This window comes from Corvus kubaryi, unplaced genomic scaffold (assembly GCF_017639235.1).
Source record: "Corvus kubaryi isolate FWS band 111438036 unplaced genomic scaffold, C.kubaryi_AGA036_p1.0 37264, whole genome shotgun sequence".
Classification (NCBI taxonomy): domain Eukaryota; kingdom Metazoa; phylum Chordata; class Aves; order Passeriformes; family Corvidae; genus Corvus; species Corvus kubaryi.
In genome coordinates, this window is record NW_024581079.1 from 1,800,303 (window position 1) to 1,816,887 (window position 16,585).

General features: G+C 55.1%; 3 protein-coding genes across 8 annotated transcripts in view; 2 read left to right on the top strand and 1 right to left on the bottom strand.

Annotated features, from left to right (window-relative positions):
- GAL3ST2 (galactose-3-O-sulfotransferase 2) overlaps positions 1-3,991 on the top strand; it is an 11,265-nt gene extending 7,274 nt beyond the window's left edge. For all 4 annotated transcript variants that reach the window (XM_042024647.1, XM_042024649.1, XM_042024648.1 and 1 more), the window contains exons 2-4: positions 2,017-2,103; positions 2,554-2,833; positions 2,911-3,991. In XM_042024647.1, the coding sequence (XP_041880581.1) occupies positions 2,017-2,103; positions 2,554-2,833; positions 2,911-3,771 (1,228 nt within the window). In that variant the 3' untranslated portion in view covers positions 3,772-3,991. The remainder of the gene's footprint in view (positions 1-2,016; positions 2,104-2,553; positions 2,834-2,910) is intronic.
- A 96-nt stretch (positions 3,992-4,087) lies between these two features.
- NEU4 (neuraminidase 4) lies at positions 4,088-9,580 on the top strand. 3 transcript variants are annotated; one of them, XM_042024645.1, is made up of 5 exons: positions 4,088-5,174; positions 5,678-5,833; positions 6,612-6,817; positions 7,177-7,432; positions 7,845-9,580. In XM_042024645.1, exons 3-5 carry the CDS (start codon positions 6,617-6,619, stop codon positions 8,891-8,893), a joined length of 1,506 nt encoding a protein of 501 aa, XP_041880579.1. In that variant the 5' UTR covers positions 4,088-5,174; positions 5,678-5,833; positions 6,612-6,616; the 3' UTR covers positions 8,894-9,580. The 3 variants fall into 3 exon arrangements, with proteins under 3 accessions (XP_041880579.1, XP_041880580.1, XP_041880578.1); XM_042024646.1 differs by lacking the exon at positions 5,678-5,833; XM_042024644.1 differs by lacking the exon at positions 4,088-5,174 and having other exon boundaries at positions 5,200-5,833.
- Positions 9,581-10,156: 576 nt separating this feature from the next.
- On the bottom strand, positions 10,157-14,294 carry TM4SF19 (transmembrane 4 L six family member 19). The gene is made up of 5 exons (XM_042024651.1): positions 14,237-14,294; positions 12,337-12,520; positions 12,155-12,223; positions 11,494-11,678; positions 10,157-11,190 (listed from the first exon to the last, which is right to left on the bottom strand). The coding sequence occupies exons 2-5, from the start codon at positions 12,511-12,513 to the stop codon at positions 11,004-11,006; spliced, it is 618 nt and encodes a 205-aa protein (XP_041880585.1). The 5' UTR covers positions 12,514-12,520; positions 14,237-14,294; the 3' UTR covers positions 10,157-11,003.
- Between the last annotated feature and the right edge of the window lie 2,291 nt (positions 14,295-16,585).

The window sequence follows — 16,585 nt, forward strand, 5'->3', positions numbered from 1 at the left end:
CCCTCCATCCATCCCTCCATCCATCCCTCCATCCATCCCTCCATCCCAGGCACAGGGACAAGCACCATGCCATGATAATGCATTGTTTGTCACCCCTGGGACAAGAAGCCTGCCATTTCTGCATGGAGACTGGCACCTCCATGGACCATGTCCTGCAGAGATCAGTCACTCTTGTGTCTTAAAACTGGCCATTCCAGGCAGTAACCATAGTTTTGGCCTGGCTAATTCAAACCTTCATTGCTCCCTGTGTCTCCACGGACAAAATCTGCCTCTTTGGTTTGGGGCACATCCAGACAAAATGGGTCTACGGGGAGCATTCAGTTAGGCTGGAGATGAGCTCGGTGTGCTGAACGTGTCTGAGTATTTGGAGGCAGAATGGCACTGTGTAATCCTTTATTTGAGTAAACAACTATTAAAATATTGTGGGATGCCTTGAGGTGATAAGATGGAGAGGTCTACAGAGCCTGTCTTCTTGCAGCAGCAGGGATTGATAGTTCTTCCAGAGCATATTGTGATCCACATCTGCCTTCAGGATGGTATTGGGTGTATGTGATTTGTTTGCCCCATAAAACATCACTCAGAGTTGCCATTTTGGGAACACTAAAGAAATAAATAAATGGACTGTTACTGCACCCATTACACTCGACAGAAAAGGTGCAGCAGGAGGATGTCAGCTTAGGAAGGACCTCCAGGCAGGCAGGGTGATGTGCTTTGGAAAACCATCACACCAATGGCAGCTTCAGTTTAAATGAAAGACCAAGGAGATTGGCGGGGTCTGCATGTGGCCTGCTCGCTGCCCATGGGCTCCTCTGCCTTTCTTCTCCCACCTCATCTCCAAGGACCAGGGATTGTCCCACTCCCATCCCCCTAACAGGCCTGGGGCCAAAAAATTAGGAAATCCTGGTGAAGTCTTGCCTGCAGGTCTGTCTTGAAACTCTTCATGCAGAAGCTGTGCTGCAAATTCCTGTCTGAGGTTGGTTCCATCTGTGGCTGAGGGTCTTCCCTGGCTTTGGGAAGGGCTCTTGGAGGAAGGCTTGAAGGCTTGCTTGCTTTCTTTGGAGAGTGGAAACCACAGGTGTGACTATACCATACTGTAAATTGGGATTATATCTTCTCAAAACAGTGTAAAGCCTGAGCCAGATCTGCTGTGTTTTGGGCATTCTGCAAACATGGAATTCACCCAGAGTTAAAAATCTTCTACGATGAGAGAAATCAGATCAAACTTCGTGGTGAAAAATTCCTTTTTGGTGGGCATCAAACCTTCAAAAGATCCTCTCTGTGTCCCAGCTGGAGTGCACTGCTGATGACCATGGTACCATAGGATGGTTTGAGATGTTAAAGACCATCCCATTCCAACCCCCAGCCATGTGCAGGGACACCTGGATACATCATGGTTGCTTAATTAGTGCTACAAAAGACTCCCACCTCATTATTATCCAGCCCTCCCATTTGAAAACGAGTGTAATAAATCCATTACAGGTGCTGTTGGGTAATTTGATTTTCTGTCCTGAAAAATCGTATTTATATTGAAAAACAACCTCAGTTTAGTGGGTTTTTTCCAATCCTCATCTTCTGCAGTGATGTGATTACCGGAGCTGCTCAGGTTTCTCACCAGGGAAGTCTTTATACCCCTACAAAGGGCTCGTTTTCTGGTGAATAATCTAGGAGTTTGAATAGTGAATAAGCTCTAAAGCCCCAGAAAACCAAAAGAAAAGCAAAACAAAAGGCAGCCAAGCAGAGCAGGAGGCTGTGGGAGGAGCTGAGGCTCTGTCTGAAGCACACTGTGTCTTGCCAAAGGCCAAAATTAGGAGAGTAATAGTGAAAGTGCAATTTCTCACTGTCTTGCCTCTAATGCCAGAGCTGCTGACACAGTTTGGGGGCCAAAGGTGGCTGCCACCACTGAGATGTAAAACTGTGCTCACAGTGATGAAAGTTCCCAAGGGCAAGATGCAAAATGTGGTGGTTTGGGGAAGGACTATGGGATAAAAATTCACTGAAACTCTTCTTTTTTTGCAGGCATGTCAGATGTCTCATCATTTTCAGCCTCTGCCTCGGACTTTCCTGCCTCTCAGGATTCTTCCATATGAAGAATGAGAATTACAGGTAAGTGAGGCAGAAGCAAGGTTGCAGAGCTTCGTGTGTGTGGAGCAGCCAGGATGTGACCTCTGACACCTGATTTATCTATCATGAGACTTGGGCTAATGCTTGAAGGGTGGTGGCCCAAAACCAGGTCCTAGTTTGGACCATAGCTTGTCCTAGTTTGGATGTGGTCCATGTTTGGGGAAGGAATTGAATTAGCCAAAGCACAGCCTCTTTGGGACAAAATCAGCAGTGTGGGGAAAAAAAGGGGATTGAGCTGGAGTCTTTGGTAAGTGAGAATCTGGAGAAGGGGAAAACTGTCTGACATCCACACTGGAGGGTTGGGGCTGGTTTGGATGCAGCCTTGGGCCAGCCTGTGGTATCAGAGGAGCACCTGGGTTTGGCTTTGCCAGGTCTCAGAGATGGGGTACAGCACCAGAGAGTCTCTTTGCCCCATCTGTCGTCTTCCTGCAGCATCTCAAAGAGCCACGAGGAGCTGCTGATCCCTGCCATGCCGTGCCATGCCAAGACAAACGTCATGTTCCTCAAGACCCACAAGACAGCCAGCAGCACTGTGCTCAACATCATGTTCAGGTTTGCAGAGAGATACAACCTCACTGTCGCCCTCCCTGCTGACCAACTCTTCCACCTGGGATACCCGAGGACTTTCCTGGCCCACTTTGTGGAGGGTTTTGAAGCCATAGGCCAAAATTACAACATCATGTGCAACCACCTGCGGTTTAACCCCTTGGAGGTAAGAAAGAGCCGTGACGCCTGCAGAGAAACCTGGTTGAGACAGCAGGACTAACCTCTTCTCCCTCCCACAAATAGGTAAAAAAGGTGATGGCAGCCAACACCTTCTACTTCTCCATCCTGAGGAACCCCATTCCTCTGCTGGAATCTTCCTACATCTACTACAAGAACAATGTGCCTGCCTTCAGGAGCTCCAAGAACGTGAACGAGTTCCTGGCATCACCCACAAAGTACTACCACCCAGCGGATTACAGGGAAAGCATCTACGCCAGGAATATCATGTGGTTTGACTTCGGCTATGATAACAACGCGGAGGATGACGCAAAGTACACCCAGGCCGTCCTGGAGGAGATTGAGCAGAACTTCCACCTCATCTTGATAGCAGACTACTTTGATGAGTCCATGATCCTCTTGAAGCATGCTTTGTGCTGGGATCTGGATGACGTGATTTACTTCAAGCTCAATTCCAGAAGCCAGGACACTGTCCAGACATTGACTCCAGAAAGTGAGGAGCAGATAAAAGCGTGGTGCTCGCTGGACTGGAAGCTCTACCTGCACTTCAACCAGAGCTTCTGGAGGAGAATTGAGGAGACCATAGGGCTCGAGGTGCTGGAAAAGGAGGTGGGTCACCTGCGGACCAGACAGAAGGAGCTCATGGAGACCTGTCTCTCAGAGCAGGAGGCAGTGAGGAAGGATCACATCAAAAACAAAGGTCTCCTGCCTTTCCAGTCAGGGGCTGCAAATATCCTGGGTTACAACCTCAAACAAGACTTGGACAACAGGACTCTGAGGATGTGCCAGAAAATGGTCATGCCAGAGCTCCAGTACACGTCCTACCTTTACACTGTCCAACACCCGCACAAGAAGAGGAAGGAGCTGGGATTGCCATTGCTGTGGACCAGCCTCCAGGAGAAGATGGCGCTCCCAGTGCCCAACTAGGACATGTGGCAACCTGTGTAGCTTCCCACCACTTGGCATCACCCCTTGTCTGACACGTAACTGACCCACAGGACTCTTGTGTGTTTGGGGACCTTGAGCCAAAGGATTTGCATTGGCTGGATCCTGGGTGATCCTGCCTGCCTGCTCCCTGCTGGAGAGAGCCAGGCTGGCTGCAGCTGTCTAGACATTCCAGCCTCTTAATCATTAATCATGAGCATGATCATTTGCCTTCATTTGATTTTATTTGATATCCATGGTTACATCCAGTCTGGTCACAGCTCACTGGAGCAAGTCCTGATTTGGAGGGTTTAGGGCAGGGAAATGAGGGGAGCGTGACAAGAGGACGCAGTGCTCGAAGGAGCAGGAGAGACGGTGGGTGTCCCATCCAGCACCATCCACACTCGGTGAGGATAACCACCACACACTGCTGGGGCTGCCTTTGGCATGGGAGCCCCAAGCATCCTGCCCAAAGCCAGGCCTTGCCCAATGGCATGTGCCTCTCACATGTGTCACCAGGTGAATGAGCCTCTGTCCCCTTTGGGCAAGATCCATGCTCCCCTGAGAGGAGGTTTTGCTCTCGGGCAAGAGTCCCTGGGCATGGATGTTCCTTTGGGTGCAGCATCCCCAAAGCCCGTTATCAGCAGATGCTTTTTTGGGGCTCCCCTTGCTCTGTTGGCCAAACTCTCCAGCATGGATTAGGAGGGAATGGAGTGAGGCACAGCTTTGGGCACACCGGTGCCATCCAGGTCCCTGCTGCCGCCCTCACCAGCATGAGCAGGAGGAGATACTGGCTCAGCTTTAAAACATTGGGTTTTTGTCAGTGTCAGTTGGCACTGACAGGTGTGTTGGGAACACGTGAAAAGCACTGACCCCAAATCCATTGGGCTTGGTGCTGCCATCCTCACAAACCTTCCTGGCACTGCCTCAGCAGCAGGGCCCTGGATGGCAAGATGGGGGAGCATGGATCTGGGGCCACTTGGCTGGCAGTGTTGCCTTGGGGGTGAAGCTGTGGGGCAGCAGCTCCAGCCGGGAAGCAGGAATGATGCTGTCAGGGGGAGAGGGGTGAGAACCAGAGCCAGGATTTCCCTCAGCTGTGTTTAGCAGCTGAGGCAGGGGTTAACCAGCCCAGGTGTCCAGCAGGATCAACACAGATTAACAGCACTTTCACGGTCCCCTGCTACAGGAACCCTCACTAAAATTAACCCAAGGCTTGAGAGTCTTTTGTAGCAGGCAGGCGGAGCTGCTGGAGCCACACGTGGTCACCCTGGGCCATCCCAGGGGCCCTTCCCGGGCCGTTCTGCAGTCTCCGCCTCAGTTTTCCCCTTGGAGCTTTTGATCCGTGACTTGCCGTGTGAATTTTGTCAAGCCCTTGTAGCTAAACTGATGACAGAGATGGAATATAGGTATAAAAATAGTTTCTTAGTAGCTGATCTATGTGCAGGTGGGGGTCCTGGGAAGTCTGGGAGTCCTGGGAGGGCTGGGGATCCTGGGAAGTTTGGGGATTCTGTGGTGCTGGGGGTCCCGATAGGGCTGGGGATCCAGGGAAGACTGGGGTCTTGGGAAAGCTGAGGATCCTGGAAAGGCTGAGAGGGCTGGGGGGGTCCATGGAAGGTTGGGGGTCCCGGGAGGGCTGGGACTCTCTGGACTACAGTCCCCAGGCTGGGGAGCTCATGGCCGGAGCACCTGCACAGGGAGGTCTGGCGTCTCCCAGCCTGCAGGAGGAGGGAAACTGAGGCAGGAGATGCAATCCCCACCCCATGGATCCCGTTGCTTCCCCTCCCGTGGATCCGAGCAAGGTGGCTCGGCAGCCGCGGGTGCCCCGGCCCAGAACGGCGCCTTTGTGCCACGGGCGCCGCACCAGCGCCACTGCTGACTCAGGGATTTTTCCCGGGCACCGCCGTGGCAGCCCCGTGACCCATCGGAGGGGGGACCCTGCGAGGGGAGGGGGTGGCAGCGAAGCAGTGAGGCGACAGCTCTGCGGAAAGCCGGCAACGGCGACAGCCGGCGTTACCCCGTGGTGGGGCCGAGGGACAGAGGGGACGCTCCAGCTGAGCACGAGCCGGTGAGTGCCTTCACTTTGTTCACTTGCTTTGAATCAGCAAAAGCTCCTGATGAAACCACAGGTGAGAGTGGCTTGTGGCTGCTCCAGCTGAGGCTGGAGTGGATGGCCATCTGCGTCTGTGGTGATAATGTCCAGGGAAATGTAGGGATATGTAAGCTGGGGACAGCTGGCCGTGGTGTCACTCCTGTCCCTGAGGAAAGGCATTTGGGGACAGCTCTCACCCACTGCCACAGGGACAGCCCGGCTGGGGACCTTCCTGTCCGTGCTGTGCACCTCCGGTTCCCCCCGCAGAGGAGGGGGAACAAGGGGCCAGCTGGGTCCATTGCACGGGAGGCACCAGAGGCACAGGAACCCTCCCTGACGCTCTCACGATGAGCCTGGGCTGCTCCGGGGGTCTCGTCTGTGGGCTCTGCCCTCCCAGTGCCTGCTGGAAGAGAGCATGGAGCTGCAGATCTCACCCTGCTCTTTGCTCGCTGGCCTTGATTTTCCAGACAAACATTTTTAAATATCAAATTCATTTTATTTCATTTTATTTCGGGGTCCCCAGGTCAGCCTCCTTGCTGGTACCCTATGCCCTGACCCACCTCTGAGCTGTGGTGACTTGCCAGCCTACATTCAGCCCCTCTCCACCCCAGCCCTGCCCCTCCACCCCTGCTCCCGGTGGGTTACCCAGACCCAAGTTAAACCCCAAACCCTTCCAAGGACAACCCAGTGCCCCTGGCCACACCCAGCACCCAGTCCCCCATCTTCATCAACCCACCACATCCTTCTGCTGCAGCTGCCATGGGCTCCCGGCACTTCCCCGCCCGGACCGTGCTCTTCGAGAAGGAATCCAACGGTGTCACGTACCGTGTGCCCGCCCTGCTCTACCTGCCCTGTGTGGCCAAGCTGCTGGCGTTTGCCGAGGAGCGGCTCAGTGCCGACGATGCCCACGCCAACCTGCTGGTGCTGCGCCGCGGCTCCATCTACGGCAGCTATGTGGAGGTGGGACTGGGGTGCACCCAGCGTGGGGACAGACCGGGGGCTGTCCTCATCACTTGTGTGTGGCATAGCCAGGCTCCTGCAGGCAGCCACATGGGGAGGGGATCCTGGCATGGGTGAAGTGAGTCACAGAGTCACGGATTGGTTTGGGTTGGAAGGGACCTTCAAGGCCATCTCATTCCATGCCTTGCCATGGGCAGGGACACCTTCCATCATCCCAGGTTGCTCCAAGCCCCATCTAATCTGGCTTGGAACACTCCCAGGGATGGGGCAGCCACAGCTGCTGTGGGCAAAAAAGTGGGATGGTCCTTAACCCTTTCATCCCTCTCTGTCCTCTCCTCCTCTTCCTCCTCCCTGTGCAGTGGGAAGACATGCGTGTGCTGGAGACGGCAACGCTGCAGCACCATCGGTCAATGAACCCCTGCCCAGTCTACGATGAGTTCACAGGCACCCTCTTCCTCTTCTTCATCACGGTGCTGGGCAGGACGCCCGAAGCCTACCAGATTGTCACTGGCCAGAATGTCACCCGCCTCTGCTGTGTGACCAGTGCTGACCAGGGCCTGAGCTGGAGCACAGCCACAGACCTGACGCAGCAGGTCATTGGTGCGACCATCAAAGGTACCCATCCGGGGGGGTGAGGAGAGGGGAGAGCAGCCAGCAAGGGGGTGGCCCTGTGTTTTGGCCTCCTGGAGCCACCAGTGGCATCTCTGGGGGTGACCTTGATGTAGGAATCCCACAAGCACCCAAAAGAGTGGAAGAGGACCTCAAGCAGAGGGCAGAAGGGATGGAGGGAGTATCCATATCAGTTATTGGAGGTGGGGAGAAGATGGAGAGGCCCCATAGCCAGGGGTAGGAGCATGTGTGAGGACAACCAGGCAGCACTGGGCTCTGCTGCCCTCCCACCCCACCACTTAGCTTGGCTTGACTGAGAGGAAGCCGTGGGGACCCTTCCACATTGGGCATGGCAGGGCACCATGGTGGTCACTCTCTACCCCATCCCACCTTCACCCATCCCATCTCCGCTCCCCAGACTGGGCGACGTTCGCGCTGGGCCCTGGGCACGGGATCCAGCTGCGCTCCGGCCGGCTGCTGGTGCCTGCCTACAGTTACCACATCGACTGCAAGGAGTGCTTTGGGCAGCTCTGCAAGACCACCCCGCACTCCTTCGCCTTCTACAGCGACGACCACGGCCGCGGCTGGCGCTTCGGGGAGTTCATCCCCAACCTGCAGACGGGCGAGTGCCAGCTGGTCTCAGTGGACGAGGAGGATGGATCCAATGTCCTCTACTGCAACGCCCGCAGCCCCTTGGGCTTCAGGGTCCAGGCGCTCAGCACGGATGACGGGGCTGTCTTCCACAGGGGGCAGCTTGTCCAGCGGCTGGTCGAGCCCCCCCATGGCTGTCACGGCAGTGTCATTGGCTTCCCTGCACCATTCGTGTATGTCCCCTCCACTTCCCGGGACACTGGGATGCCCCTCAGGGGCTCACATCGCTGGCCACTCCCTGGGGCACTCCGGGGATTTAGGCACCTGCCCACCCGATGGGCAGGAGGTGCTGAGCTGCCCACTGGCAACCACCATGAGCCAGATGGGCCCGATGAGGATTGTCCTACCCCTGGGCATCACGATGATGCCCACAATGTCACCATGGTCCAGGGGGACTCTGCAGCAACCCCCCCCAGCCCCACTCCCTTCTTCCAAGCACCAACCTGGATCCTCTACTCCCACCCCACCAGCTCCATGTCACGGGTCAACATGGGGGTTCACCTGAGCACCTTCCCTAGGGATGCGGAGAGCTGGACAGAGCCCTGGGTCATCTACGAGGGCCCGAGCGCTTACTCGGACCTGGCTTACATGGAGCTGCCCTACAGGGACGCGCCGGTGGCCGGCGGCGCTGCCATCGCCTTCGCCTGCCTCTATGAGAACGGGATGAGGTCACCCTACGAGCAGATCTCCTTCAGCATGTTCACGCTGCTCGACGTGCTCCAGAACATTCCCCTGACGGCCGCTGCTCCGCGGCGGGGCCACAGCCCCGCGTGCCACAGGGGGAAGAGGAGGCGAAGGAGCTGCCTCATCTCCTAGAGACCCCCAGCTCAGCTCCCGTCCTCCTGGTGCTGGATCCTGGAGCATCAACCCACAGCCTGGGTCCTGCCACCATCCAACACGGCCACATCACACAGAGGTGTGTTACTGTCCCCAAACTGGGTTTTATCTCATTTTTATTGCTATTTTTTTAATTCTGTATTGGTTGGGTGGGGAGGCTTTTGCCCCCAGCACTGCCCCAGACTCCTCTCCAAGAGAGAGACACCTCTGGAAACAGATACTGGGGGGCAACAGCAGCAGTGCAGGGGGGAGGCAGCCAGGGGTACCCTGTGCCATCCCTGTGTGCCAGGTGCTGGCTCAGGGGGACGATGCTCCAGCTGTGCCATGCCTGGTACCAGGGCACAACACCCTGCTCTGAGGACTTTCCTCCCCTTGTCATAAATAGGCTATATAAATATGTTGTATGATGTTAAATTCCTTCTTTTTCATGAAAATACTTTTTCTCAATGGTCTCTCTGAAGTCAGTGTGAGGGTTTGGGCTGGTGTCGAGTTCTGTTCCTTCATTGTAGCTGGGATGGGGCTGGGTTTTATATTTGGGCTGATGATAAAGAAATGTTTGTGTTGCATTACTCGTCTGTCTGGGCTTTTAGTTCTCTCTCTTTGTTATTTTCCTTTTCATTCCTATTTATGATTATTATCTCAATTATTAAACTGTTCTTATGTCAACCCAGGAGATGTCTCACTTTTACCCCTCCAATTCTCTTCCCCTCCCACGGGCAGGGGGTGAGTGGCTGGGTGGTGCTCAGGTGCCAGCTGGGGTTCAGCCACTCCAATGGCCCAGTAACTGTTTAATCTGGTCTGGGATTTGGTTTTTTAATGTGCCATGGCCATCACTGCTCTCCTCTGACCACTGTCAGTCTGGGGGCAAATCCTCTCCCAGCATGGGCAGGCATACACTGGGTCCTGTAAAGCTTATGGGGACGGGGTTGAGCACAGGAGGGGGTCCTGCTCCTGGGAGTGAGCAGCAGCTGCTCCTGACACTTGTGTGGGGGTGAACTTTGGGGGGCTACACCTCAATTCCAGCTCTGCCTCCGCCAGCATGACTCCATCCAAGTGCCCCAGCTCAGCTCCTTTGGTCTCCCTCACCTCTCCTGCCCTGTACAGGTGACAAACACCAGCTCAACTGCCCTAAGTGTGAATCGATTAACAACAGTGTCCAGCTCTTCAGTCTGTGACAGGACCATGCCTCATTTTGCACCAGGGTGAGTGGAAGCTGACAAGTGACAGACAACACAGAGAATATAAATTTTCAGTTCCCTTGAATTTGCAAAACAGAACTTAAAAGACTAACTAGCAAATTAAATAAGAGGGTTTAAAAGCAGACACACAGGATGCTAAAGGTAGCTGGAACCAGTGGAGAAACAGGTAATGAGGAACATAGTGACTTCTGTGTAAAGTTACGTAACAACAAACAACAGCTCGTGCCCTGAGAGAAGTTCAAGGCAAGGTCACAATATTGGGGCACTCAGTGAGTACAACCACCAGAGACCCCTTTAGACAACCCTCTAGGACCACAAAAGGACTTCCAGGAAGGGGTTGGGGCATGTAAATTAATTCGATGTTAATGTATTCTCTAGGATGTCTCTTGTAGTGAGTATGTCTGATCGTGATGGAATGAACACCCTGTTGTGCAGTTTCACGACAAACATTCAATTAGAGGGGATATCCTGCGTGTGTCCAGCTCTGTGATAAACAACGCCTGCTTTCCAATGCTTCAAATTGTGTGACAAAATTGGTTCTCTGCCTCATTTCAGTATCACAACGAGTGGCTGAGGCAGCTGCTGGAAGCCAGGTCCTCACCTCCATCCCTTACCAGGCCAGTTTCCAACCCCAAAGAGCCTCCAGCCCCAAGCGAAGGGATATGGCCCGGGCCGGGGCATCTGCACAGGAGCAGCCCTTGGCACATCGGCCCCACGCGCTGCTTCAACACCTGGGGCGTCCGTCCCCACCGGACTCTGTCCATCTCTCACAGGGCTCTGCACCGGGCCGGTGGGACAGCGCCTGCCGTGCCCCCTCCACGGCGTGTGCCAGCAGCCAAGTGACACCCGGGGTGACCCCTCCTCCGAGCTCCTGGCACCGCCACCAGGCCTTACTTCCCCTCGCAGAAGCCACAGAGGCAGCCGAGGCAGCCGTTGAGGATCTGGAGCAAGGCCAGCACCATCTCAGCCACACTGATGAGCAGCAGGAGGGAGAACAGGACAACGTGCCAGCTCACGATGCCCTCAGGCTCCATGCAGATATTCCAGGTTCTCCGACTGTACAGGTAGTTCTCAGCCCTGTGTGACAGGAAGGGGAGAAGGTACAGGATGCTGCCTGCAGCAGGTCCAGCATCCCATTGCTTTCTACCATGCAGAATCCCCCAGACACCCCATCCTTCATCCCGAGGATGAGCAGGGTTAAGGGGGGGTGATGGAAATGGAAAGCACCATGCAGAAATCCATGGCAGGTGAGGACTCCTTGAGCTACCCGGGTCTTGCATCAATCACTAACCAGCAAGCGCCCACCCACCTCACCATGCTAATTAATCCACTTAATTAGCAATAAATTGATGAGGCAGCACAGGTGATTCAGCCCCTCACCTGGCATCAGGCCCCTGGTCGATGGCATCCAGGAAGGGGTAACCCCAGAGGGCTCCGTGCCTGAGGCCGAGCTCGGTGGTGTTGTAGAAGCAGAGGGGGCCGTTGGTCAGTCCCACCCCAGAGAGGACGAAGCAGGCGGTAGCGCCCAGGAGCGCCAGCTTGGAGAGCACCACGGAGATGAACGCCTGCAGGGAGCATCCACGGGGGCACAGAAAGTCAGAGGGGCTCCAAAAGGCAGCTGCAGGTTGTCAGCAGAGTTTGGGAGGGGGGAAAACTCCACCCCCCAGCTGAGGCTGAGGATGGAGCCATCAGTGGGCTGGGCAGAAGTGGGCAGGGAGAGGCAGTGACCTGCAGAGCCCATCCCAGCACTCACGTGGAGCCCCGTCCTCTGGGGAGGTGGAACCCTGCCATGGCCCATCACAGGGCCATTGGAGAGCAGCACCCTGCCAGGATCTGCTGTGGGAGAGGGGCCTCCACCACACCCCACCGTGGGACCAGGAGAAAGGGGCCTGTGACCCAACACAGGAGAGGGGGGACCTGTCACAATCTGCCACGGGGCCGTGGGAGAGGAGGATCCCTGCCACATCCCACTGCGGGGCCATGGCAGAGGTGGGACACGGCCACACCCCTGCTTTGGTTGGGGGTCCCGGCGCTGCCTTACGTTGGTGCGGGTGCCGCAGCCAGAGCACTGCCAGCCCAGCGCCGTGATGTGGGTCCCTGCCAGCAGCACCTGCAGGGACAAAAACACAGCTGGGGGACAAAGGGGAGCCACCTGCCCTGCTCCATCCCTCTGTCCCTGCTGCAGACCCGGGAGGAAGGACGGGTACATCCCGCAGTACTCACGGCGATGCCGCCGCCCCAGACGCCCGGCACGGCCTTGGCGTGGCTGCTGATGTGCCCCTCCAGCAGGTACTTGGATGCTCCAGCAGGGAAGAGCAGCAGGATGCTGGCTGCCATGGAGAGCGTGCCCAGCACCAGCAGGCAGGGGCCCACGATCCGGCTGCACTTCCCCACACACATGGCTGTCCTGCACAGGAACGGGGAGGAAGAGGAGGAGAGGAAAGGGCTGCGTTTGGCCCCGCAGCGCCCCAAGGCTTTCTCACCCCACGCCCACCTCACAGCTGTGGGTGGATGGGAGTTGCTGGGTTGTGCTTTTGGCTCTCAGCCCACCCCACTGGCACTGCCGCTACCTGAGGGCAATTTCCAATGGAAACTCTAATTGCCTAATGGGCAGTGGAGTTCCCACATCAAACCCCAAATCTGTGCAGCCTCAGGGGTGGCTCTTCGAAGATGTGTCCCAGCTCATGGCAGGGGGAGATGGTCTTTAAGGTCCCTTCCAACACAAACGAGTCTGAGGTTCTATGAAAATGTTACTGCTGGGAGACAACCACCCACCATGGCTCAGTTTGGCTTTTCAGTTTTAACAAGCAGGAGGGAGCCAGGAATGAGGCAAAATCCTTGTACAAGGGCTCGTGAAAGCACCTGAGTCTCCAATCAAATCCAACAGCAATTCCATCCCTGTCACACACTAGTCCTACCATAGGTCTGAGTATGTTGAAATGAATTAAATTTAATTAAGAAAACATTATTACCTACCCTCCAGCATCTTATTAAGTTACGAGTTTATCTAGAAAGCACCTGCCCATCTCCAGGTGATACCTTGTCCAAAATTGCTTCTCTTCTCTACCTACAAGATCCTCATCTTGTACAGGATGCCCACTGGTCACTCTGGAACTGCTGGAAACCACATGGTTTGCGGTTGTCCTGCCTCCCAGGTGTTTTCTACCCTGAGTTCTTTTTGCTCGAAGTTGGGCTAACACATTTTCCCCTTTCCTGGTAGATCTCAGCCCATTTTGCACAAGCTCCCCGAGGTCGAGCTGTTTCCTGCTCTGGCTGATTTTTTTCATGTTCGCTCTGGCTTTGCAAAGCAGAAGCAGCTGTGGCACCACGTGCTTGTTTCCGTGGGAAGAGCTGCCTCAGCCCCCTCATGCAGGGCCTCAGCGCCAGGGAGGAGCAGCCGGGGCAGCGCTTCCAGCCCTGGCACGGCCCGAGGGGCTGGGGGACACGGGTCCAGTGGGGTCTGCTTGGGACCAGCCACGCCAGTCCCAGCAGGACACTGGGGAGGGCTGAGCATGAAGGAACAGGGCTGTGAGACCTGTGTGGGGAGGACACAAGCCGAGACACCTGAGGTGGAACATCAGCTCCACCCATCCTGGAATTTCTCTTGATTTCCATCCTCCCTGCCTTGGTTATAGGGAATTTAGGGGCTCTTGCCCCCAGGGAGGTCCTGCCTGCAGCCCAGGGATTGTGTGGGGTTTTTTCCCCCCACGGCCGTGAGTACCCAGTGCTGAGTTCCACCTCCCCACCACCTTCTGGAACAGCTCCTGCTCCTCTGAGCTCACAGCCTGGGCTCTCCCCAGCCAGAGCCTTTCTGCACATCTCCCCTCAACCTCTCCAAGGACTCTCCTTCCCCTCCACTGCTGCCCTCTCCCTGGGGATGGCAAGAGGATTCTTTCCCCCAGGAAGCTCCCAGGGCATGCTGTCCCCTCAAAACATTCCCCTGAGCCAGCAACTCCTCGGCCAGTCCAGACAAACCCTTGTGCAGGGGAGGCAAAGCCAAAGTGCAGCTGGGCCTGTCTCCATCAGGACCCTTGAAGGCAGGACTCCCTTCTGTCAGCACATCTCCATGACCAGAAGCACAGAGAAAGCCCAGGGAATTCATCCTCCCCACTTCCCAGCTTACCTGGAGTGATGGCAGGCAGAACCAGCAGCATCCACCCCTCAGCCAAGCCCAGTCCTGGAGGCACCACCCATGGGTCACTATTTATGACACCCCAGCTCCTCCCCTCCTCCCCCTCAAGGGCCGCCCACCCGATCATGATCCTCCAGCTGCCCCATCCCAAGGAAGGATGACTGCCTGGATGAGCCACCCCCTGCCAATGGTGCGCTTCTGCCTTGTTCTTCCCCATTTCACAATTTACACTGGCAGAGTGCGCCAAAAAAGGCACAACCTCAGATTTTAGGGCTTCTACCACATCTGCACTAAATTCCTTAACCAGTGCCCGAGTAGTGAGCACCGTTGCTCCTGGAACAAACCGGGGTCAATACCTCGGGATAATACTTCCCTCTCTCACTAATGCTTCAATTAAAGCTCCAGAATAAACATTCCCAGCTGTCAACTGGTTCCTACCTCCTGCCCTTTGCTTCCTCACAGGTGTCTCAGCTTTTCCTCAGGTGTTGAGTGCATCCCCACCAGGTGAGTATCTCATGCCTTGGTAATAAGACTGAGAGAGAAAGGTTATTTCTGGATATCTTAATTATGATCAGTCATCAGCATTTCCTATCTGCCATGGCTGGCAGTTAAACGTGCAATGAGGAAACTCCTGTTCCCACAGAGAAGGTCAGGAACAGGCTCAGGAGAACATGAACGACCTCTGTGTCCAAGAACAGGAGTCAGGGAAGCTGTAGCACCAAAAAGTGGCAAAAATCGGGCAGTTTTGTTGGCAGAGGAGTTGCAGGTGGCACAAGCAAGAGAAGAACAGCTCGTGGGCTGTGCAGGCAGAAGGAAGAACCTTCTCAAGGAAGAGTTTGAGAAGGTTCCTATTCCTCCTGCGTTCATCATGAGGACCTGAGGCTTGGGATGGGGCTCCCCATGTGCCATGGCCATGAAGCCGCCGTGGTGCCCCGAGACAGCCGCGCTCTGACAGGGAAGTACAGGCAGCATTTGGGGTGCTGCCTTTGGTGCCCTCCCCAGCCTGCTCTCCCCAGTGTGACCCACACAAGCAGCATTTCCTGACATTGGCTTTTCCTGCTTTCAAATCAATGGGTATGGGACTGTCAAGGGGATAAATCCTGCTCTGGGAAGAAACAGAAGATGGAGTCGGAGCCCTCCAAGAGGCACATGGGAAAAGATGAATGGGTGAGGCCGAGTTACAGCAGGCAATTCCATTCCTCTGGCAAAAATAAACTGAGGAGCAGATTATCTGACAGTTCCTCTGAAAGGAAAATCAGAGTTGGCACCAGGAGAGGAACTCCTGTTTTAGACACAGAATCGCAGACTAGTCTGAGGGAGAAGGGACCCAGCAGGATCATCGAGCCCAGCTCTGGAGTGGTCCATGCAGGGACTGAACCTGTGGCCTGAGCATCATCAACACCATCCTCAAGCACCTGAGTTAATCCTTAAATAAGACAAATTATTCTCTAAAATGAAGACAAAGACAATGCATGCAGGATAAGCACAGTACAAGTTCTCCTTCCTCTCTTTTTTTTGCTTAGAAAGAGGGAAACCTGTTCTCCACTCTGCTGGAAGAAAATGTTTTGCAACCTCATCCTGTGCCTTTCCTACGTCACAGCAAGCTGAGGTTCCCACCATACACATGATTTGCTCCATCATCTCGCACAGAAAACCCCACGCCAGGAAGTGTGAAGCATCAGGGTGACAGTCTCTTTCCAGGATTTCTGATCTTCTCCTTATAAGACTAATCCTAACAGAAGGCTAACTTTAGCCCCGCACATGAGGAGCCGTGTGCCTGCCTTCCTCACACCAGAGCTCAACTGTGAAAGTATCAGCACAGCAATTATGGGCAAGGAACTTGCTGCCAAGTCACCCAGCCCTGCTGCAGCCCATGTAACGCCATTCCAGCCTGGCAAGGTCCTCCTGCTGATTCCTCACAGCTGAAGAAATGCCTTCACTTCCTGCTCCCCTGCCCTTCTCTTCCCCAGATTCCTTTGGGGCTGGGGAAATTGCACAGCAGGCTGGGTTTCAAGAGTGGTTTGGCTTCAAGGAGAACCAGAGTTGAGTTTGAATTGGTGAGAAGGAACCATTTGTGCCAAACAAGTCTCCACCTTGGGCCTGGCTGGAAGATGTTCAGCGTGACTCTGGTCTCTTCCACTCCTCTCCGTAGCATCTGCAAATCTACTTCTGTCACTGCTCAGCCAAGACTTCTCCAAAATCCCCTTAGACAAGCCCTGCAGGGTGTTTGTGGCTAGAACTGACTGAGGAAGCACCAACGGGATGCTGGACAATATTCACTCAAGGGCTTACAAACGTTACCCGAATTTACAGTTCAGATAAAGCAACCCCGTGAAAAGT

What these genes read in the sequence shown, in the direction of transcription:
- TM4SF19 (XM_042024651.1), bottom strand. Translation starts at nt 12,513, where the DNA reads ATGTGTGTGGGGAAGTGCAGCCGGATCGTGGGCCCCTGCCTGCTGGTG. An exon ending in GCTGCGGCACCCGCACCAAC is followed by an intron (nt 11,679 to 12,154) that starts GTAAGGCAGCGC and finishes TGCTCCCTGCAG; the next exon opens with GCGTTCATCTCCGTGGTGCT. An exon ending in GACCAGGGGCCTGATGCCAG is followed by an intron (nt 11,191 to 11,493) that starts GTGAGGGGCTGA and finishes CCTGTCACACAG; the next exon opens with GGCTGAGAACTACCTGTACA.
- NEU4 (XM_042024645.1), top strand. Translation starts at nt 6,617, where the DNA reads ATGGGCTCCCGGCACTTCCCCGCCCGGACCGTGCTCTTCGAGAAGGAA. An exon ending in TCTACGGCAGCTATGTGGAG is followed by an intron (nt 6,818 to 7,176) that starts GTGGGACTGGGG and finishes CTCCCTGTGCAG; the next exon opens with TGGGAAGACATGCGTGTGCT. An exon ending in CATTGGTGCGACCATCAAAG is followed by an intron (nt 7,433 to 7,844) that starts GTACCCATCCGG and finishes TCCGCTCCCCAG; the next exon opens with ACTGGGCGACGTTCGCGCTG.